Raw genomic sequence first — 22,628 nt, 5'->3', positions numbered from 1 at the left:
AATGAAGTACATAAAATGCCCAAAACAAAACAAAATATAAGCATACCCAATGGGGCAGTCTGCTCTCAATAGCAAGTCTAGCCCTATAGGACAGAACTAGAAGAAAAGAGTAGGGTATTAACTTGAGAGCTTCATTATCATCACACTAACCTCTGGGCTAAGACTCACTAAGGTCACACATTGACTCCCTCTCTCCCTTTCTAGAACTGTCAAGACTGTGTTCCCCAACAAGAGAAGCCTCATTTTAACCCGTTCTACATTTGCGGGTTCTGGCAAGTTTGCAGCCCACTGGTTAGGAGACAATGCAGCTACCTGGAATGATCTTCGATGGTCCATCCCTGGCATGCTTGAGTTCAACCTTTTTGGTATCCCAATGGTGAGTCCACATGCCAGTCCCCAGAATGCCTCATTTTAGACGGTTTCCAAATGGTAAATCTCCCCTCCCCTGCCCTCCATGGCCCAGGATTAAGTGTCTGGTGAGCATGGCTTCATCTACATTAGCATGACACTGATACCATGACATTCTTTCCTGTACTGCCTTCTAAAAATAGAACCTTGATACCACCTTGAAGTGGCATCGTTGGAAAATTTTTATTAAAGTACAACCTACATGTGAAAAAGTGCACATATCCATAAGGTTACAGCTGATGAATTTCACAAATGGAACACATCTGTGTATTTTTCACCCAAATGAGGAAGCACAATACTATCAGCATCCTAGAGATGGCTTTGGGATCTCTTAGTTAAATTCGACATATCTATTTATTGAGCTCTTACTCTGAGTAAAGTATTGAGCTAGGTGTACCTGGAGAGAAACATAAATATAGTAATGGAAAAACTTTCCTTCCCTCCCCGCCAAGTGTATACACAAGCACACACACATAATTATGGCAAGCTAGGGTAAAAGTGCCAACAGGAACATATAATTTAAATGTTAAAAGAAATCCTGAGAAAGGGAATTTTCAACTCTAATAAGATAACAAGGAACAAGGGGAGTCATGGGAAGGAGTCAATGTCACTTCATATAGAAGATGGCACTTGAGTTTAACCTTAAAAGTGGGTATGTTTATCAGACTGATGGTTAGGGGAGATCATTTTAAGACTGAGAATCAAACTTGAACAAGACCAGCAAGAGGGAGCATTTGATGTATCTGTCAGGATGGGCACACAGGACTTGAATGAGAAATGATGCTGGAAAGGTGGGTTGGAGCCAGTTACCATGAGTTACCAGGGGGGCGAGCAGCAGGAGACCCTGGAAATTTTTGAATACTTGAATGACCTGATCAGATTTAGCCATTGGAAAATTAATTGTGCCAGTGCTGTGGTCAAAGTGATAATATCAACAGTATTTCTAGTTATTATTCACCAAAAACTATTGTGCGTCACATGTTTTACTTACCTTACATCATCTCATTTACTAAAACCCTAGAGTGCCCACTTTAATAAAATGAGGAAACTGAGGCACAGAGGGTTGAGTAACTCATTTGGAGTCACCTGAGTAAGGAGTGGATGCGGGACACGGTCCAGTTCCATCACACTGCGTTCGCCTTCTCAGGAAGAGGTCAGCCAAGTTCGGTTGGCAGGTCTCCGGTAGAAAGCAAAGCCCAGGAGCAGGGGGCAGCAATGGAAGTGAGGTCCACATGATGTCACTGTCTGTGTGTCCTTCCAGGTGGGTGCTGACATATGTGGCTTTATACTGGATACTTCTGAAGAGCTCTGCAGACGGTGGATGCAGCTGGGAGCATTCTATCCATTTTCCAGGAATCACAATGGCCAAGGCTACAAGGCAAGTCAGTCTCTCAAGAGATATGATCAAAATAGACTTGGCCTTCAGTAGGACTGGATCTACCTGCATCCTTACCTGGAAATCTGTTGAGCCAGCTTCCTCCCTGGTGCTTCACTTAGGCTAACTGGGACCATTGTTTGCAATTGACCAGAACTCCTGATGTGCCATTAAAATGCTCTGTTGTTGTGGCCTCAGCTATTTCTGCTGCAGCAGTCAAAGAGATGGCGAGTCTGTGAAGGTTTTCAATCAAACCTCTAGACACGTTATCTATGTTACTCATTTTGAATTAAAATAAGAAAATACTTCAAAGTTATTTAAATGGGAGTCTACCCAGACTGCAGAGCTTCCCCAGTGACTCAGCAGAAAAGAATCCGCCTGCCAATGCAGGAGACATGACTTGGTCAGATCCCTGGGCCGGGAAGATCCCCTGGAGCAGGAAATGGCAACCCACTTTAGTATTCTTGCCTGGAAAAAATCCCATGGACAGAGGAGCCATGGGGTTGCAGAGTCAGACATGACTGAGCAACTAAGCAAGCATGCACTGCCGAGAGAGCACCCCTAGAATGAATGAGGGGGAGGCACTGCAGGGTGAAGAGTGGCCACTTACTGGGTGAGATGAATTCCCTTTTCTCAACCCTATTGCTCAGAAGCAAAGTTGCAAGGTAGCTCCAGGTCTGGCAGGAATAAAGTTCTTAGTTGTGATGAATGGAATCTGATTTCTGCAGATCCTTCTGAGATAGGAGGTAGATGGGCTCCAGGCTGGGCATTTATAACTAGCCTCCTGTTTACATTTTCTGAGGAAGGAGACAAGTGGACTCCAGGCTAGGTATTTACAACCTAGGCTCGGTATTTACAGGCAAGGTATTTGCAGCCTCCCATTTGCACTTTGAGATAGGAAAAAAAAACAAAAAACAAAAAACAACCAACAAGAACAGGGTAAATAGTCAGACTTGGGGCACTTTAAGGTAACTGTCATGGCAGGAACAGCGAGGAGTCAAACCCTGCATGAGTAAAAGATCAAGGTCCTTTCCCCTCCTTGGGGCAAGGGAAACACTGCACATGTGCAGGAAGGCTCCTTGGGGATCAAAAAGGAAGGGGTACCACCCCAGAATAGGTGATGCTAAGGCCCTCTATAGGACTGGACTTTTTCCCCATCTTGGGAAAAAGTTGCATATGCATGTTGGGGAGGGTCCTAGGGCAGGTCAGAGGTGGAAAAAGAAACTAGATAGTTGGCCAAAGGTAAGCAAAGACCCAGAAGAACTGCCCCATATAAATGACTTAACCACCTCTTCACTCAGCCCCTCCTCAGTCCGGGGAGTGGCGGGGTGGTAGGGGATCCCACACCCTTTGTATCCAGGTATGCCTCTCTGCCCTGCTTCTGTCTTAACTAAACAGACTGTTTCTCTGTGTGTGCTCACACTTGTGCTGTCTCTAATAATAAGCTTTGCACCTGCTTTTACAGTTTGCCTCCTTGAAACATTCTTGCTTTCAAACAGAGGCAAGAGCTTGGGAAAATTTGCTTCTCGCCTCTAACCCTTGCTGTTCTAGTGGCTAGGATTCCTGGTTTTCATTCAGGTCACCCAGTTTGAATTCCTGAGCAGGGAACTCACTGCTTACTGCCGCTTCTCCAAGATCAAAACCAGATGACAACTACCACCTTTTGTTTCTTCCCAGGCCCAGGATCCAGCCTCCTTCGGCACTGACTCGCTGCTGTTGAATTCCTCCAGGCACTACCTGACCATCCGCTACACCCTACTGCCCTATCTTTACACCCTCTTCTACCGTGCTCACAGCCGTGGGGACACCGTGGCCAGGCCCCTTCTGCATGAGTAAGTTCATCTAATCCACAGGAATTTTATGTATACAACTGGGTGAAACTGACTGTATCATCAAATGGAAGTGGGGAAATTAAAACAATCCAGTTAATCAGATATATTTTTTCAACTTGACTAATCATTTGGCATTTGCAAGTCTATTACTACCTATATATCAATGCTATTTTAGGTATATTTAAGTGTTATAGCCTTATCCCTTTGGGAGTGAGAAGTGTTCTAAAAGTCATAGGAGTTGGGGTCTTTGTTTTCACAACTAACTCCATACCTTAGACAAACCATTTAAGTTCTTTCATCCTTAGCTTCTTCATAAGTGAAAGTCTCTTAGTCGTGTCCCAGTCTTTGTGACCCCATGGACCATACAGTCCATGGAATTCTCCATGCCAGAATACTGGAGTGGGTAGCTTTTCCCTTCTCCAGGGGATCTTCCCAGCCCGGGGATGGAACCCAGGTCTCCCACATCGCAGGCAGATTCTTTACCAGCTGAGCCACAAGGGAAGCAAGTGTCCCCTACCTCTGGTATCTAACACCTGATGATCTGAAGTGGAGCTGATGTAATAATGATGAAAATAAAGTGCACAATAAATGTAACGTGTTTGAATCATCCTGAAACCAGCACCCCTTCCTCCTAAGTCCATGGAAAAACTGTCTTCCATAAAACTGGTCCCTGGTGCCAAAAAGGTTGGGGACCATTGATTTAAAGGCTTTGATATCTTGGAGCTGATGGTCGCTTTTGTAATGCACCCTCTTTGGGCTCAAGGAATGAGCCTGTCATTTACACACCGATAAGAATACTACTATTCTTACTACTACAGAATATCAGAATTTAATACTACAGAAATCAGAATTTTTATCTTCACCCGATGAGTATCTAATTTGACTCTAACAAAGAGCACTTTTAAGAGACTCTTCTTAAAACTGGTCACTTAGTATGAACTGATGCCTCAGCAGATTAGCCAGCAGGTATCTCTGGGGTCTTCAGGCAATCCTGTTTTTGGGCTGGAAGCAGCTGTGAGGAAACACATGCGGGATAGAGGTTTGTACCAGGAGAGGGTGTGTCCTTGCTTCCGAGATGATGCTGTGGGGCCCTCTAGTGGCTGCAGAATGCGTAGCTCTGTGGTGGGGTTGGCATTCCTGTGAGCAGCCCCAGCAGAATCAAGAGAAGGAAGCCGTGTTTAGAAACTCAGGATTGAGATGATGCTGGGAAGCTTATGTGGAGCTAGTCAGCTTGAGACAGAGGCTGGGGTTTAGGTGGGGACCCTGCCTCAACTGGCCTTCGCAGGTAGCTCAGTGGGTAAAGAATCTGCCTGCAGCGCAGGAGATGTGGGAGATTCGGGTTCATTCCCTGGTTCAGGAAGATCCCCCGGAGGAGGGCATGGCAACCCACTCCAGTGTTTTTGCCTGGAGAATTGCATGGGCAGAGGAGCCTGGCGGGCTACAGTCCATAGGGTGGCAAAGAGTCGGACACGACTGAAGCCACCCACAAAAATAGAGATATTAGGTTGAGCTAGTGTTTGCTATTAATTACATCAAAGCTTCAGTTTGCACATAGAATTCAACCAGTTTTATTGATTGACTTGTAAGTGATTCATTCTAACAGTTTTGGGCACAGATGTTCTGAAAGCCAAATACCTGGATATTGGAGGATATCCTTGCTGGTAATCAATGGGGACATCTTTGAGGTCTATATTGGTCACATCACATAAAAAGAAAAATAGAATCTAGGTCTCAATTATTAAAATTAACAGAATAATTTTACACTCTACAAATAAAGAGACTTTTTTCTTGTCAAAATCAAAACACAGTTAATTCCCTTATGTTTCTGACATTTTAGGCCCTCAGGCATTATATTATTAAAATATATATTATGATATATATTTATTCTTGTGGGTAAGGTTTTGCTATCTCCTGGAGTTCTCTATTAAAACGCAGGTATCCTAAAAGAGAAAAGAGTAAAGTTTTTAATTGATTTTTTTTTTTTGGAGGGAGCGTGATCAGATCCAATGCTTTTTGGATAGTCAGCTGAAGTTTTCAAATATCTAGCTTATTTTATTTTTGAAGGGAGATATGGCAAATAGAATGATATCCTGGAATGTGCCCAGCACAAGTACTGAAATAGTAATTTCTTTCCAAATTGGGGGAAGCATAGAAGGGTACAGAGGCTGAAAAATTGGGTCTGCCTGCAGGAGTTGGGGCAGGGTTAAGGATTGAATAGGGGTCAGAAAATGACTGGGAGAATTTGCCTCAGGCAGGGAGCCAGCAGGCTTTAGACAGGCTTGAGGGAGAGCCTGGCGCAAATCTCAGGGAAGATTTCTCTGTGTCTAGGTTCTACCAGGACAGCAACACCTGGGATGTATACCAACAGTTTTTATGGGGGCCCGGGCTCCTCATCACTCCAGTCCTGGATGAGGCAAGTGTTCCCACAGAGTAACCATGGCCTTCTCTGCTTTTGTTCCTACTAACTCCAAACTCCTCTCTTCTTGCAGCCATGTATCTTCTTCTTATTCCCAAACCATTTCCAACATCCGAGGCTGGGGCAGGCTTAAAGGCAGTGTGCTGGAGTTTGGGGAAGATGGGTACACATTTTTGTCTCTAGGAGTCTTTTGTCCTTGACCAAGTTTCCAATCAGTGTAGAAGCATCTACGGGTGACTCTGGGATCAAGAATGGTCCTGTGCATTGTCAGATTCACCTGGCAGATCATAACTTACTCCATGCTGGAGAGACAGGATGGAGCAGTGCCCTAGCACTCATTCTAAGGTCAGGCTGACCTGGATGTTGGTTGTCACTTCTGCCACTTGGCACCAGTGACATCCGGGGGAAATGACATGCTAGTTCCTCAGCTGTGAGGTGAGATAATAGCCCGTATCATTGGGGACTATTGGGAAGGTTAAATGCAGTATACAGTGTAAACCTGGAACTGTTTTCTTATCACAGCATGTGTTTCAGTATTCTTCTTCCTAATGTGGTTCCACTTGGGATTTTCCTTTGAGTTGCCAAGTTATCACCTCTATTAGAAGAAAATCGCGAGTTGATAACAGAGAAAAGAAAGGCCATGTATGCATTCTCAGTACATGTTTAAGAAGTTCCCTAGGGAATGCTAAGAAATCCATTTTTTTCTCCTTCAGAGGAGGGGCCATGAACGACAAGATTTTGTTTTAATTTCAGGGTGCAGAGAAAGTGACCGCATACATGCCTGACGCTGTCTGGTATGACTATGAGACTGTAAGTAGCTTTGACTTTTCTCCACTCTTCAAGCTGCATAGACAGGACACCTCTCGGTGGAGAGTATCCATATACTGAGGAATGTTCCTGCCGTGCTTCCAGTAGTAATTTCACAGCAGAGTCAATAAAGTGAGCCTAGGTCACTTGACATCAGTCCTGATGAAATCTGAAAAAGATACTTTCATGTACTTTATTCAGCAATAAAATATAGGTGGAAGTAGAATGTCTCATGGGCAAACAATGGGGCCAGTAGACAATTTGAGCCTGGATTTGAGTCAGATTCTTATTTAGCATGGTCAGTTCCCACCATGTACGTCAAATAGCCTCAGCAAGACATTGTATTCCCCCAAGCCCTCAACTGATTCCAGAAACTCTTGCTCTTAAATTCTTTCCCTTTTCTTGTTTGATTGCCTGGCTAGACAGCAATTCAGCTAGGTGGGAGGAGACAGATGTAGGTAAGTCAGCATGGGGTTAAGAGGTGACCTGTGCATGCCAACGTGTTTGAGTTGTCTGCGTGCCTCAGGGGGGCCAAGTGAGATGGAGGAAGCAAAAAGTGGAGATGGAACTTCCTGGAGACAAAATTGGACTTCACCTGCGAGGAGGCTACATCTTCCCCACACAGCAGCCAGCCACGACCACGGTGGCCAGGTACAGTGCGGCCAAGGGTTTCCTTATAAGAGGGGGAGGCTGACAAACCTGGTCATTTCTGTTCCCATCTGTTGTCCATGTAGAAGAGGCTGATGCATTGCATGGACTGTGGGGAGAAAGGGCATTTGTGTGCTCGTGTGTGTGTGTGTGTGTGTGTGTGTGTGTGTGTGTGAGGCCATCAAATTCTGTCCCTAGATTTCCCTTGGCCTCTTCTGGAGAAGCTGTGATTTTGAGCTGCATCCAGATGGATTTTGAAAGACCCGAATCCCTGTCCTTTCTTAACCCCTCTGACTTTCTCCTCGAAACATACTGACATCTGCGGTGGTGAACCTTTCTAGTTTTCCTAGGACCATTTCAGTTTTAGCCCTGAAAGTCTCATGTTTTGGGGAACATCTCAATTCCAGGAAAGGAGGTCTGTTGATCACCCCACCTGCCTTAATTGGACCATCATTCCACTGTGCTATGCTCCTGACACCCCATTTCTAGGAATTTGGGTCCATTTCCACTCCCCTATAATTTCAGTTTCCTGTTCATTTCTTCCCATGAGCCATTTCTTGTGATGCAAAACAGCATTCAAAAATTACTTCCTGTGCAGTTCAAATCTCCTTCATGTCACTACTTTCTCCTTGATGATTTTGATTCTCAAATTATAAATTCCATCTGATACTAAGGAGGCGCATATTCATATTCATGTCTCTAAATTATTAGCTTATTAGCTTTTAATAGACAGGGAATGTTTTGGAGGTTAGGAATCCATTTCTTTTGAACCTTCCTTCCTACCATAAGTTTTCAAATTTTGACTTTGTAATACTGATGGAAAATATTTTTACACCCAGTACCACCTGCTTTCTTTTTCTTTATTCAACTTTATGCTGTTCTGCATACTGATACCAAAACTATCTTTCCAAAATGAGGATCTTAACTTATTGCTTCCCAGGTTAAATTCCAAAATCTGTCATTAGCAGAGCGTTGAAGGCCACATAATCTGGTTTCAAGTTAATAAACGTGTCTCCTGACTCATCTCGCTACACACTTTTAGACTAGCAATGCCAAAAATCTTGTTATTCTCCAAACATAATCATCTCTTTCCCAGCCTTTGGGCTTCTCTATTTATTGTCCTTCTCAACATTCTTTGCCTGATACATTCTTAATGATATTTCAAATTAAACTCAGATTTCTTCTGTGAGAAATCCTCCCCCTAAACTCCAGCAGAGGGAGTGCTGCTTCTTGCAGCTTTCTGCTTATTATTTATACTTTCTTACTGCTTAGCTAATTTTTTCCCCTTCTTAACATTGTTAAGTATTTCACTCATAGTTACTTTATAATTTGCAACTGAGATTTCTACTCTCTAAAATTCATAGTAGACTCTGCTAATAAATCTCTTGTTAGTTGCTTTTGCCATCTATCTTTCATGCTGGCTAGTTACCTTATGTGTTTAGTAATTTTTTTGTTTTTCAAATGCAGTGACTGCAAGGATCCAATTATAGATCTCATTCCTTCAGAGATGATTAGCCTTCCTTTTGGTTGCAAACCACGATTGCTGTCACTTTGGGTTTCACATTAGCACCCTTCAAGGATCAGGTGTTTAATTTATCTAGAGCCAAGTAGAGTTTTAGTGGATGCGTCCTTCAGGCTATTGGCTTCCCAGGTGGCCCAGTGGTAAAGAATCTGCCTGCCAATGCTGGAGATTGCAGGAGATGTGAGTTCAATCTCTGGATCAGGAAGATCCCCTGGAGTAGGAAATGGCAACCCACTCCAGTATTCTAGCCAGGGAAATCCCATGGACAGAGGACCCTGGCAGGCTATAGTCCATGGGGTCAAAAAGAGTTGGACATGACTGAACAACTCAGCATGCACATATGCCTTCAGAGTATACGGCATCCTCCAGGATATCTAGGCCACCATGCTGCTTGAAGTATCAGTATGGACTCCTGTAAGGATTTTAACTTTTGTGCCACTCAACTTTCTGCTTTGATTATTTGGTAAATATGTTTAATCTTTCTTATAATATTTAAGGTCATTAGTTGAGCTGTGGTCTGTTTGGTCTTGTATCTCTTAGACTTCCTAGCATTGAAAGCTACTCAGTACGTGTGTGTTAAATGAAAGCAGGTGACTTTGTTGATAATGGAATCTGGCTTGCACAGGGCACTGTGGAAGGCTGAACTGTGAAAGAATACAGTAGGGGATGTAAGGGGTGCAACAGGAGCCAGAAATTGGGAGGTGGTTTAGGGGAGGATGAAATAGGGAGAGATTTCAAATGCAGTTTCTCTTCCTTTCTCTGTCTCTATGTCCATATATTTCAGCATCTTTTGAGTGGTTTCTTGTATTTCACTTTCTAAGTCAACCTCCATGATCTAATGCCTGATGATCTGAGGTGGAGCTGATGTAGTAACAATAAAAATAAAGTACACAGTAAATATAATTATTGTGCTTGAATCATCCCAAAACCACCTGTCTCACTCCTGGTCCATGGAAACGTTGTCTTCCATGAAACGTCCCTGGTGCCAAAATGGTTGAGGACTGCTGTTCTAAGTTATGTAGCAAATAATTAGAATGTTTCCTTTTTCTGTCTCAAAATGAACTGAAAATAAATAATCAAATTAGGAAAATTGCCCTCATACAGATGGATTCTATTGTATTTTCTTGGCTTCCGAGTCAACGTGGTTCTTAGGCAGGGAAAAAATATGTCCTTCTGACTTCAGTGAATACTTCCCCTGCATGTTTCAGCTATAAAATGATTAGACTGAACCAGTTATCATCTAGGATTTCTCTTCTAATAGTCTGTATTCAAAATAATAACAGCATTAACAGCTTTTATTGTAGCTACTGTAGCAATTCCGGTGATTAAATTCTTGCCTCCTACATAGATGTTTGTCGCTAATGTTCGGGGTATTTCTGTCTCCTGTGACACTTGTGATTCTGGAAAATGACGCCCCTGTAGATTTTGCCTTTGTGCCTGAAGATGAGCAGAGCCATCTGCTGCTAGGAACCTTTCCCACTTGAAATCTGATGGAATCCTTCACAGCTCATTTAGCAAAATTCTTTGAGCCCCAAGTCTTTGCCTCTCACATAAATCTTGTTTCCTGCAGTCGACGGAACCCTCTCGGTCTAATCATTGCCCTGGATGAGAACAAAGAAGCAAAAGGCGAACTTTTCTGGGATGATGGGGAAACGAAAGGTGAGCTTCACATTGGGGTTTCCAGACATGCATCTTTGAGTTTCTCCTGCAGCTCATTCAGTGGTGGGAGACATCTCACCAGGCACTATAGTATTAATCACTCGAGAGAAGAATTCTGGATTTGGTTGTGCAGTTTAGGAATAGCAGTAGATGAAAGAATGGTAGATGTTTTCCTTGGATGGAAGGAAAACTCCCCTCCACCTCTTAGAATTCTCCCACTGGCCAGCTATATTGTATATATAGGCTCTTATTTGATTGTCAGTTGGCCCCTGAAATATGTTTCCAAGGCTGTTTCTGCCCTTCAGTGCATTTTCCTTCACCCCAAAGGCTTATGAAAAGCATGGATGACATGTAAAACATGCCCATGCTAGTGAAGTGGTGAGGAGACACTTTTCTAGCGCACCTGCATCTAGCCCTACTTCTCAGCTCATTTGCCTGTCTCTAGTGTACTAAGAATTCTTGTGGCTCAAGCTTAGGAAGCAGATTCACTGGAGGCATATGCTTTGGAAGCACTTGGGAGGGAACCTTTCCAAGGTTAAGGTAGGAAGGAAAAGAGAAAACAGTGGCTCAGCCTTGGAAACTCTATCTATAATCTGTCATCCTCAACGTGAAGCTCTGTTATTGAGCCCAAGCTTGCTCTGCTCGCCACATGACAGGCCATTAAATTGGAGACGAGGTGTTGAGGCAAAGAATAAGGACTTTATTCAGAAAATTGGCACAGGGAGAAGACTGCAGACTAATGTCTCAAAATAACCACATATCAAGGTCTGGATGTCAGGTTCTTTTATAGATTAGAGGATGAGGAGGTGAAGAAGTCAAAAGGTCATAAATCTTGCACTTATCTCCTGGAACAGCCAGTCTCCGAGAGGGGGTATGTTAATTTCTTCCTTCCTGCAGCTGTTCACAGGCAGATAGGGTAAGGATGTCTTCCTGAACAAAGGCACTTAGGTTTAACATTCAGGGGTAGGGGCAGGGTTCCCCGAGGCAGGCCATCATGTATAGACAGCATCTTTTTAGTGAACAAAAGCAATGGGAAACAGAGGCTAAAGTGAAAGAAACAGATTCAACACGTAGTCAGGTTTTCTTCTTCCCTGTAACAGCTTCAAGGAGCACTAGGATGAAATCCGTTTTTCTGTATTGGGCAAGCCCAAGTCTGACTTGCCCGTCTCTCTCTTTCAGATACTGTGGCCAACAATGTTTATCTCTTATGTGAGTTCTCCGTCACCCAAGTGAGTAGTATATTTTTATGAATCTTAAGTGTGAGCTTTGGTCTGATGATTAGCTCCTATTAGCTCCTATCTGTTTGTGTATATGTGTAATTGTAATTGTAGTATTGTAATGACAATAGGGGGACACATTTCTGTTTATGACTTAATGTCCAATAATTGGATTATCTATGTTAGTAAAAAGAGGCAATGATATGGATAAATCAAAGCAGTCAGTCTTTTTAAATGAATTTTCAAAAAATTCCTTCGTGTGTGTATGTGTTTCTTTCACTCTCCTTCTCCCAGCCTCAGGGGGAAAATAAGTTTGTATTTGAGCACATATTAGTAGAGACAAGTAAGAAGCGTTTAGGGCCATTTGGGTAGCTGGTCTAGGATAGACTATTTGAGTGACTTGAGAATCTGTGTATTCAAGGTAGATATTTGTGTTTAATTGTTTTGCAGAACCGCCTGGAGATTAAGATTTTGCAATCAACCTACACAGACCCTAATAATTTAGCATTTAAAGAAATTAAAATCCTTGGAACCCAGAAGCCTAACAACGTTGCAGTGAAACAGAATGGTGTTCCAATTCAAGTTTCTCCGAATGTCACTTACGATTCTAACCTACAGGTAAATAGCTTAGATGCTCCTTGCCGAGGTTGCACTGGTTTCTAAAGGACCAGGGCGCACTGAAGGCAGAAGTGGGGAAGTCAGAGGGTTAGGATAGAAAAAATAAAAGAGGGAGCCAGAGCTGGGATGAACAAGGAGGCTGCTGAGATCCTGGGGGGGGGGGGGGAGTAAACTGGTCCTTTCCTCTTTTTTCCCTTATCTGCCCCTCAGTCTTCTGTCCTCTCTGCCTGGAACAGAAGAAGAACAAAGACAAGAGTCTGGGGAACAGGATTAGAGGAAAACTGGGTCTGAAAACTGCTGATTGATTGATGCTAGATGGGTTGAGGTGGGATTCCCATTAATTTAAAATTTCAGGTGCTTTTCTTTTTTTTTTTTTTTTAACTCTATAGAGCTAGATTCTCACTCCAACACATTCTTAGGAAATAATTTGAGTCAATGAATTTGATAAGCTTAGCTAATGCTACTTACTTGGTTAGGTGATAATAATAAAAGAATTTTTCATCACTTTTAATGAGATGATGTTCTTGAATAGGTTATTATCAATTCCTCTGAAATTTTATCATTATGAGGGAGGGATCCTTTTCCCCAACACTGTTTGCTAGAGGTGTTCCAGATAATCTGGGATAGGGAGCAGCAGGGTCATCATGGTTTGTGAGGAACCTTCCAAATTTGGAGAAAAATAAGTAAATTTTGTCTTCTACTAAAATGATATATTGGTATCATTGGACATTTTGTCCTAACAACATACACTGAGGATGCATACATTATAAAGTTAGAAATAAAGTATTATATGACTGGTTATGTGTGCAGCAAAGTGCAAGTCCTTTGTAAGATGCTCATATGAAAATAAACTAATTACCAATTTGATAACTAGATTAATACATATACAACCAAAAGAATTTTTTACTATTTGAATTTAAGTGGTGGACAGGCAACCCAATCCTGCCTTTAGGAAATGTTAGCTTATATTCTGCCTGGTTTCATGTTCAAAGCTTAATGGATTCATTGAGCAGAAGCTTTGGCGGCGTTGGGTCTAGAGTTGGACCTTAAAGACGATACATCTGTGGAGAGATTTGCTCAGCTGCAAGTAACAGGAAACTCAGCAAACTGGTAGTTTAAACAAACCGGGATTTTTTTCCCTAATGGTATTGAGAGTTTAGGAAGTGCTCAGTTTCCGGCATTGGTTCAGTGCCTCAGGTTGTCAGTGTTGAGGTCTTTTCTTCTCTTGTGATTGGAAGTGGTGGCTTAATTCCAGTCACTCTAGCCTTGTTAGAGGAAAAAAAAAAAATAAAAATAAAGGAGAAGGAGCTGGGAGGAAAAGGGAAAGGTGACAATAAAAGAAAGGGCAGGGTAGGCCCTTAAATCAAGAGAGAAACCCTTGGCCAGCCACTTCCGGTGGACTTGCACTCAGGTATGAATGGCTGCAGCTGTGTTGCATGGATTAAAAAAAAAAATAGTTCTTATCTGGGAAGTTCGGTGTTCCAAACTGAAGCAGTAGGAAGGGAATTTTCCACTGGGCAGGTGGCTAGAAGTCTGTTTCACAAATGGGCACCATTATCCTAGGAAGGGCATTGGCATAGGTAAAGCAGTCAAGGTTGGGGTATTAGAATAAGCCAGTCCTGGGACTGAGAAAAGCCTTTTGTTAGCCTGTGAGTCTGTATAACTGGAATAGGCAGGACCCACGTCTGGAAGAGGGCCTCGTTTGGACAGATTAACCTGTGGTCAGCTTTTGGAGGGTCTTAGGTGCCAAACTAAGAAGGATGTGATCTAATTCTCAAAGGGTCTCCTATTGATCCTTGAATCAATATGCACCATTGTGAGAGTGTTGTTTTTGAGGTACAGGGAAATGCGAGATGAACATAGACTGGGGAGAGACTGGAAGGAAGATAATCCTTAGCATGAGATTATATGACCCTTGACAACTGAGAACTTTCACTGTGGAAGTTACTATTTTACAAGGAGACAACCAGAAAAAAAAAAAAACATAGAAAAAATTAAATATTTGAATTAGTGAGTGGAACTCAAAGAAAGTTTCAAGTTTTGAGGCTCTGGGCTTGGACCAGTGAAGAGACTAGGATATTAAAAATGAAAGGAGATATGATTTTGTCTACTTATCAGTTTTGCAACTGGTAAACTGAGACCCAAGGAATTTGAAAGAATCTGTCCAAGTTTCCTCAGTGGGATGGAGGGGAGAACCCAGGCCATATGATTCTTATTTCTCTGTTCTTGCCCCCACTCCAGACCTGTGGGGAATACTGGTTTGGGGGACGGAGGGCAAGAATATGGGCTCAACTAATATGAGGATGACACCATGTGCTTGTGTGTGCTGTGCTCCAAGGGGACTGCAGAAGAGAGTCTTCCTGACAAAAGAAGGGAGAGGAAGAGGAGTCAAAGAGGAGAGGAAAGGGCGATAACAGGAGGTTGCAGTTGACCTGATTCTTTTCAAAATGTTACATACAAGATTCTGATAGAATTGCACCATTTTCCCTGTGGTTATTGGCCAACTCCCTGCCCTCCCTGTCTCTCTCTTCATGAAGCTTGGATTGTTGACTTGGATATGTTACTTGGATTGTTGACAGACTGCTCTGATTTTTATTTTCTTTCCTGAAAAAATCTCACACCTTGCCAGGTCTTTGTCCTGAGGATACATTTGCTTGATATTTCCCCACTCCCACAGGTGGCCCTTATCACAGAAATTGATCTTGTTCTGGGAGGAACATACACGGTGGAGTGGGATGTGAAGATAAGGGATGAAGAAAAAATAGACTGTTATCCTGACGAGTCTGGTGTTTCTGCAGAAAACTGCGCTTCCCGTGGTTGTGCCTGGGAGGTAACCATGCTGACGGTGTTAATATACATGAAAATCCTCTATACTTTGCTTTAAATTGAATCATAGTGGATTTACCATATTGTATTAATTTCTACTATACAGTAAAATGATTATGTTATACATATATTAATATATAGCAATCTTTTAAATATCCTTTTCCATTATGGTTTATCACAAGGTATTGAATATAGTTCCCTTTGCTATAAGTAGGACCTGGTCATTTATCCATTTCCTATATAATAGTTTGCATCTGCTAACCCCAAATTCCCACCCCTCCCCCACCTCTCCTTGGCAACCGTGAGTCTGATCTCTACATCGGTGAGTCTGTTTCTATTTTGTAGATAGGTTCATTTGTGTCATGTTTTAGGTTCCATGTATAAGTGATATCTGTCTTTGTGGTATTTGTCTTTGTATGATAATCTGTAGTTCCTGCAAATCCTGATAATCTCATGTTGCTGCAAATGGCATTATTTCATTCTTTTTTAGGGCTGAGTAGTATTCCACTGTGTCTATATATCACATCTTCTTCTTCCATTTATCTTTCTGTGGACCTTTAAATTGTTACCATATCTTGGCTATTGCCAATAGTGCAGCTATAAACTTTGGGGTACATGTATATTTTGAATTTTAGTTTTATCTGGATGTATGACCAGGAGTGGGATTGCTGGATCCTATGGCAGCTCTATGTTTAGTTTTTTGAGAAACCTTCATACTATTTTCCACAGTGGCAGGACTAACTTGTATCCCCACCAGCAGTGTAGGAGGGCCCCCTTTTCTCCACACTCTCTTCAGCATTTGAGACTTTTTACTGATGGCCATTCTGACCCATGTAACATAGTACCTCATAGTAATTTTGTAAAATCCTTTACACTCCATCTACAATTTCATGAGCATGGAACCAGTGCCTAAGTCACTACTTAAAATCTATAGAAAGGGCTGACTTCCAAAGTAACCTGAGTTTTTATCTGGATGTTTGAAGAATAGATGGGACAGGAATGGGTCTTTTTTTAACAAAATTTTACATGGAGACTTGGAGTGAAAACTTATGTCACTACCAAAGAGTGTATAAGGAAATGACTGAGTTTATCTTTATCTCCCTAAAAATTGCGTTTCCTAGCCCTTTTATATTTGATCATCCTAGAGCTCACACTGAACTGAATTTGCCTTTACTTTTCAGGAGTCCAGTTCTCCCGGAGTCCCTTTTTGCTATTTCGTCAATGATCTCTACTCCGTCAGTGACGTTCAGTATGACTCACATGGGGCCTCAGCTGTCATTTCCTTAAAGACGACTCTGTATGCCTCCTCCTTCCCCTCAGTACCTGTGAACCCCCTCCGCCTGACTGTGACCTACCACAAGGATAACATGCTGCAGTTTAAGGTATGTGTTGACAGTGTATGTATCAAGTTCCTACTTTGCACTTCTTAGTTTCATTATTTTTCGCTTGTCAGGATCACAGAACTATGCGATCAGTTCGCTCTTCTAAGTTAGCCATTGAAAACTGTCGAGTCCTTGGCACACACTTTCACAGTTTTGTTCTCCATCCATTTGGGGTGGTTATCAAGCAAGGCAAATGTATCTTGATATTTCATATGGGCTTTTGAGGCACTGTTGACAATGGAGGCTTTTTTTCTGATTTTTTTGACAAGTGAATTTTTGCCCACATTAAATTAGTGACTTTCAGCAACTGAAAACACATTGAAAATTAGCTGGTGTACATATTTTATCCTAAATGGGCTTCCCAGGTGGCACTAAAATCTGCCTGCCAATACAGGAGATGCAGGAGACACAGATCCAATCCCTGGGTTGGGAAGATCCCCTAGAGTAGGAAATGGCAACTCACTCCAGTATTCTTGCCTGGAAAATTCCAGGGATAGGGGAGCCTGGTGAGCTACAGTCCATGGGGTTACAAAGAGCTGGACATGACTGAGTGAGCACACACACTATATACTAGATCATTATCTTGAGAGTAATTTGGGACCATTGATGGGACAGTGAGACCTGGTCTAAACTGCACTTTGAAATGATTACTGTTTCTACTGTAAGAAAAATGGTCGGGAGGACAAGGGTGAAAAAGGAGACAAGTTAGGACACTATCAGTTAGGTAATCCAGATGGGGTATTGAGCTTAGACCAGGGACAGAGAGGAGAGGGAGAAGTGGACAATATCAAGAGAATAAGAAGTAGCGTCGTGGGATCTGGTGATTGATTACAAATAGGCAATGAGGGAGGGAGAAATATCAAGACAATCACCAAGTTTCTAGCTTGTGTCTCTACATGGATGGTGCTATCATCCATGAAGGGGAACCAGAAGGGGAACACTGGAAAGATTTGGGTTTAGGTAAAATACAATGATGAATTCAGTTTTGGACAGTGAATTTGGGATATATGAAACACCTACAAGAGTGTGAAAGTGAAAGTCGCTCAGTCGTGTCCGACTCTTTGCGATCCCATGGACTATACAGTCCATGGACTTCTCTCGGCCAGAATACTGGAGTTGGGTAGCCTTTCCCTTCTCCAGGGGATCTTCCCAACCCAGGGATCCAACCCAGGTCTCCCACACTGCAGGCAGATTCTTTACCAGCTGAGCCATGAGGGAACTGATCTCTTTTTCTTTCATGATTTAATTACATCTCAGGACAAGTGATGGTCTGTTTTTCATTTTTTCTTTATGTATTTTTTTAAAAAATTGAGTTATAGTTACTTTACAGTGTCATGCTAGTCTCTGCTGTGCAACGAAGTGAATCAGTGGTGTGTATCCATATATCCCGAACCTCTTTCCCATTCATCACACCCCTCTAGGTCACCACAGAGCACGGAGATGAGCTCCCTGCGCTATCCATCAGCTTCCCACTAGCTATCTATTTTACACAAGGTAGCGTATATATGTCCTTCCCTTTCTCCCAATTCATCCCCTCATCGCCATGTCCACACATCCATTCTCTAAGCCTGTGCCTCTGTTTCTTCCCTGCAAATATGTTCATGTACCATTAATGATGGGCTATTTTTACGGTCTTTTTCACTATAGAATTATAAGTTTCTCAAGGACAAGAATTTGTCCTTTAGTCTTTGTACTTCTGAGATGTAACACAAAGCCTAGTAGATAGTAAGTTCTCAATGTGTATTGAGAGAGTAAAGATTCAGGTCAGTGTGCATTGTCTGAAAGCTTCTTCACAATCTGATATCAACCCGGACTATGAGTTCTTAGACATCTTGTAATGCAGGGATGATGCTACTGTATCTTTCCATCTTCACCTTTGTACTGGCATGTGGTAGGTGCCTAATGAGTTTGAAATAAATGAACTCACTCAACTCTTCAGGTTTAACTCTTCCCTGCTCTACCTCCTGGATTATACAATAGCTCTCTCCAAAATAATTGCCTCTTTCTTTTAATTCTCTGTGCCTTTGCATTTATTTCTCTGCCAGGAGTGACTTGGTTTTCTTTCTGTGCTTGATTAGTGTCTGCAAAGCTTTTAAGATTCAGCCCTTTTCCCCATGAAACCATCTCAGTCTTCTGGAAGCATTGATAGGCATTTCCTTCCCTACAATCTCACAACACTTCTGTATAGCTGTACATAATATGTATCACTCAGGTGTTTTGGGCACTCTCTTTCGCCTTTCATTAGCATGTGAATTTCTTAAAAGCAATAACCGTGTCTTACTCAGTTCAGTAAACCTTGCATCTAGTACAGTATCAGGCAGGAATATAGTAGGTACACAGTTAACCAATTTAGACCCCAGTTTTTAGCAAGAATATCTATGATTATTTTAATCAAGAAGAGTTCATGTTTTTTAAGGGAGAAATTTTTTTCAATTCAGAAAAGTTTTCAGGTAGTCATGTACACTGATAACACCCACAAACAAAATAATAAAGAATATCCATAAATTTGACTGATTTTCCAAGGTAGAACCAATGTGAAAATAATGTGTTGCTGTAAGAGGATTTAAAAATGAGTTATGGCAGACTCAGATCAAAATGATAAATCTGACATTGCTCTTCAATTTGTTAATTAAGTTCCCAGTATCATGAGCTTAAAGAAGACAAATATAGTGTTCAGACTCTTTGTCAAAGACATCAGGTTTCTGCTAAGGGTATAGGTTTCAAGACTACTATATTGACCTAAAATCTGTCTCCTCTGGTCTAGATTTATGATCCCAACAACAACCGGTATGAAGTTCCAGTCCCTCTCAACATACCCAGCGTTCCATCTGGCACCTCTGAGAGTCAACTCTATGCTGTCCTCATTAAGGAGAATCCATTTGGGATTGAGATTCGCCGCAAGAGTACAGGCACTGTTATGTTAGTGGCTCTTAGTCTGATTTGGAATTGATGATCCCCCGTGTCATTGCCAGGCCAGTGTCCTTGGAGATAGCCTGCTCAAAGCAATGCACCAGGCATTTCCAGATTCTTGAATAAGTCATTTCCTTCCACAGTCGTTCTTATGAGAAATCTTTAGTGTCCTGGGAATAATTCCTGAGTCAGTTGCCTGTACCCAGGGATTCATTCAACCAATGTTTATGGAGTACCTTCTCCATATTTGGTGGTTATAGAAGATGAGGTCTCTCTTTCTATGACAAAAATAATAAGGAAATAACAAAAATAATGTAAGTTAAAATATGCAGAGATTTAGATAGTGACAATGCTATGCAGGAGAAATCACAGTGTAATTGATAATTATAGGGAGGTGACTGCTTTTGATACTGTGGTCAGAGTTGATGTCTCCAAGGAAGTGAACTTAAAATAGGACCTTGGGGGAGGGGAAGGAGCCTCCCATGTGGAGATGGGAGACGTGGGCAATGTTTCGGACAGATTGAGTAGTCAGTGCACAGGCCATGAAATAGGAGTAAACTTGCCTTTTGAAGGGGAAAAGGTCCAGTGTGGGTGGAGTAGTTTCACAAATAAGGAGGTAAGTGGCAGGAGATGAGGCTGGGGTTTAGGTAGCTTCAGATCAGGAATGGCTTCACAAGATGCTTCAGTGAAAATCACTGAAGAATTGTAAACAGGGGTTGACATGATGTGAGATACTTAAAAAAAAAAAAACTCTGGATGCTGCATAGAAAGTGGACTCTGGTGGGGCAATAGTAGAAACTAGGGCTGCTGTGAAGTGGGGGCAACTGGGATGATGAAAATGATTGGATCTGGCATTCTGGAGGGACCACTGAAGGGAGGCAGTGATAAAGGAAAATAGAAGATGCTGGCTCCTGGACTTGCAGCCCTGGCTGCTGTGATTATCTTAATCGTACAGACTTTATGTTGTGTGTGGGAGTCCACAGCAAATCAAGAGTTCAATTTCCCTGAGACTCTGGCTGCTTGAAGCCATTAGAACAGCCCATTTCTTTTCCAAACATACCCTCTTATGTTGCAGCTGGGACTCTCAGCTCCTCGGCTTCACCTTCAATGACATGTTCATCCGCATCTCCACGCGCCTCCCCTCCCAGTACCTCTATGGCTTTGGGGAAACTGAGCACACAGCCTTCCGAAGAGACTTGAAATGGAACACGTGGGGGATGTTCTCCCGAGACCAACCCCCGGGGGTAAGGGCAGAGCGCTTGGGATCTGGGTCTCTGCCTCTGTCCACCCACTCTGTGTACACGTCACACACAGCGGGTATTTCCTCTGCCCACTCCCCACTCGGATGCTCACAGTCTGCTTTGAGACAAGCAGGTCGACTCTCAGGCTTCTTGGTTTCTTACGTGTTTATTTCACAGAGAAGACTGGACACACCTTATCGATCAATGTGTTGAGTTTTTTTTCTCAATCTCTCTTTTCAATCTTTGTCCTTTAACCCCCTGCCGTTCTTCCCACGATGCTCTCAGTACAAGCTGAACTCCTATGGTGTCCACCCCTACTACATGGCCCTGGAGGAGGATGGCAGTGCCCACGGAGTGCTCCTACTGAACAGCAATGCCATGGGTAAGGCGACGCTGGCATCACCTCTGTTTTTGTGAATCAGTCCTTCTCGAGGAACTTCAGAATGTGTTTGATCATGTTGCTCCTGAAGTCAAAATTATTATCTTGTGGACAGTATTTTCTTTTTTTTCTTCATTCTGCTTAGCCTTTCTGTTTATTTCAGTTCAGTAACATGTAGTAATGGGCTTCCCTGGTGGTTCATCGGTAAAAACCTGCCTACAACGCAGGAGACACAGGTTTGGTCCCTGGGTCAGGAAGATGCCCTGGAGAAAGAAATGACAACCCATGCCAGTAGTCTTGCCTGGAAAATCCTACAGATGGAGGAGCCTGGTGGGCTATAGTCCATGGGGTTGCACAAGAGTCAGTTACAATTTAGCAACTAAACAATAACAAAATGTAGTAATAAGAATTAACTCATTTGGCATAAACCCACTCCAGTGTTCTTGCCTGGAGAATCCCAGGGACAGGGGAGCCTTGGTGAGCTGCCGTCTATGGGGTCGCACAGACTCGGACACGACTGAAGCGACTTAGCAGCAGCAGCAGCATTTGGCATAAATGATGTAGGATGGGATAGCAAAATCAAGGGAGTCCCAAGCATCCTAGAGGTTAGTCAGTGCGAGCCATTTATATAATTTGTCTTAGTGATGAAGCTGTGGGTCGTAGCACTCACTCTGGGGGTTCAGTTCAGTTCAGTCGCTCAGTCGTGTCCGACTCCTTGCAACCCCATGGACTGCAGTACACCAGACTTCCCTGTCCATCACCAACTCCCACAGTTTACCCAAACCCATATCCATTGAGTAGGTGATGCCATCCAACCATCTTATCCTCTGTCGTCCCCTTCTCCTCCTGCCTTCAATCTTTCCCAGCATCAGGGTCTTTTCAAATGAGTCAGCTCTTTGCATCAGGTGGCCAAAGTATTGGAGTTTCGGCTTCAACATCAGTCCTTTCAATGAACATTCAGGACTGATTTCCTTTAGGACTGAAGTGTTGGATCTCCTTATAGTCCAAGGGACCCTCAAGAGTCTTCTCCAACACCACAGTTCAAGAGCATCAGGGTGTAAAGAAAATTTGAGTAGTATATTGGAAAGGGGGTGGGGTATCAGGAAGTGGAGTTAAAGAGTGTGCTTGTGAAAACTGGAGAAATCTGAATAAGACCTGAATCTGAGTTAATACTATTATATCAACATTGGTTTCCTGGTTTTGATGGCATACAATGGTTATGTAAGAGTCATCACTGGGGGACACTGGGGGAAGTGTAAAAGAAAAGTTTTAGTACTATTTTTGCAGTTTCTTGTAAGTCTTAAACTGTCCTGAAATAAAATCAATAATAGCAGTTTTAAAAGAGGAGAAGGACAAAACATATAATAAGGTAATAGGTGCATCAAAGG

The 22,628-nt window shown here is 42.6% G+C and overlaps 1 protein-coding gene across 2 annotated transcripts in view; it reads left to right on the top strand.

Moving 5' to 3' along the window:
• The window catches only part of MGAM (maltase-glucoamylase), a 93,759-nt gene that overhangs the window by 43,625 nt on the left and 27,506 nt on the right, over window positions 1-22,628 (top strand). For both annotated transcript variants that reach the window (XM_020911014.2, XM_070464180.1), the window contains exons 16-29: window positions 205-376; window positions 1,670-1,786; window positions 3,461-3,615; window positions 5,944-6,028; window positions 6,785-6,841; window positions 7,365-7,489; window positions 10,579-10,667; window positions 11,847-11,896; window positions 12,335-12,502; window positions 15,180-15,332; window positions 16,510-16,710; window positions 19,475-19,629; window positions 20,696-20,864; window positions 21,147-21,243. In XM_020911014.2, coding sequence (XP_020766673.2) covers window positions 205-376; window positions 1,670-1,786; window positions 3,461-3,615; window positions 5,944-6,028; window positions 6,785-6,841; window positions 7,365-7,489; window positions 10,579-10,667; window positions 11,847-11,896; window positions 12,335-12,502; window positions 15,180-15,332; window positions 16,510-16,710; window positions 19,475-19,629; window positions 20,696-20,864; window positions 21,147-21,243 — 1,793 coding nt within the window. The remainder of the gene's footprint in view (window positions 1-204; window positions 377-1,669; window positions 1,787-3,460; window positions 3,616-5,943; window positions 6,029-6,784; window positions 6,842-7,364; window positions 7,490-10,578; window positions 10,668-11,846; window positions 11,897-12,334; window positions 12,503-15,179; window positions 15,333-16,509; window positions 16,711-19,474; window positions 19,630-20,695; window positions 20,865-21,146; window positions 21,244-22,628) is intronic.

Source organism: Odocoileus virginianus, chromosome 1 (assembly GCF_023699985.2).
Source record: "Odocoileus virginianus isolate 20LAN1187 ecotype Illinois chromosome 1, Ovbor_1.2, whole genome shotgun sequence".
Classification (NCBI taxonomy): Eukaryota; Metazoa; Chordata; class Mammalia; order Artiodactyla; family Cervidae; genus Odocoileus; species Odocoileus virginianus.
Note: the sequence above shows the minus strand (reverse complement) of the source record. Positions and strands in the feature narration are given on the sequence as shown.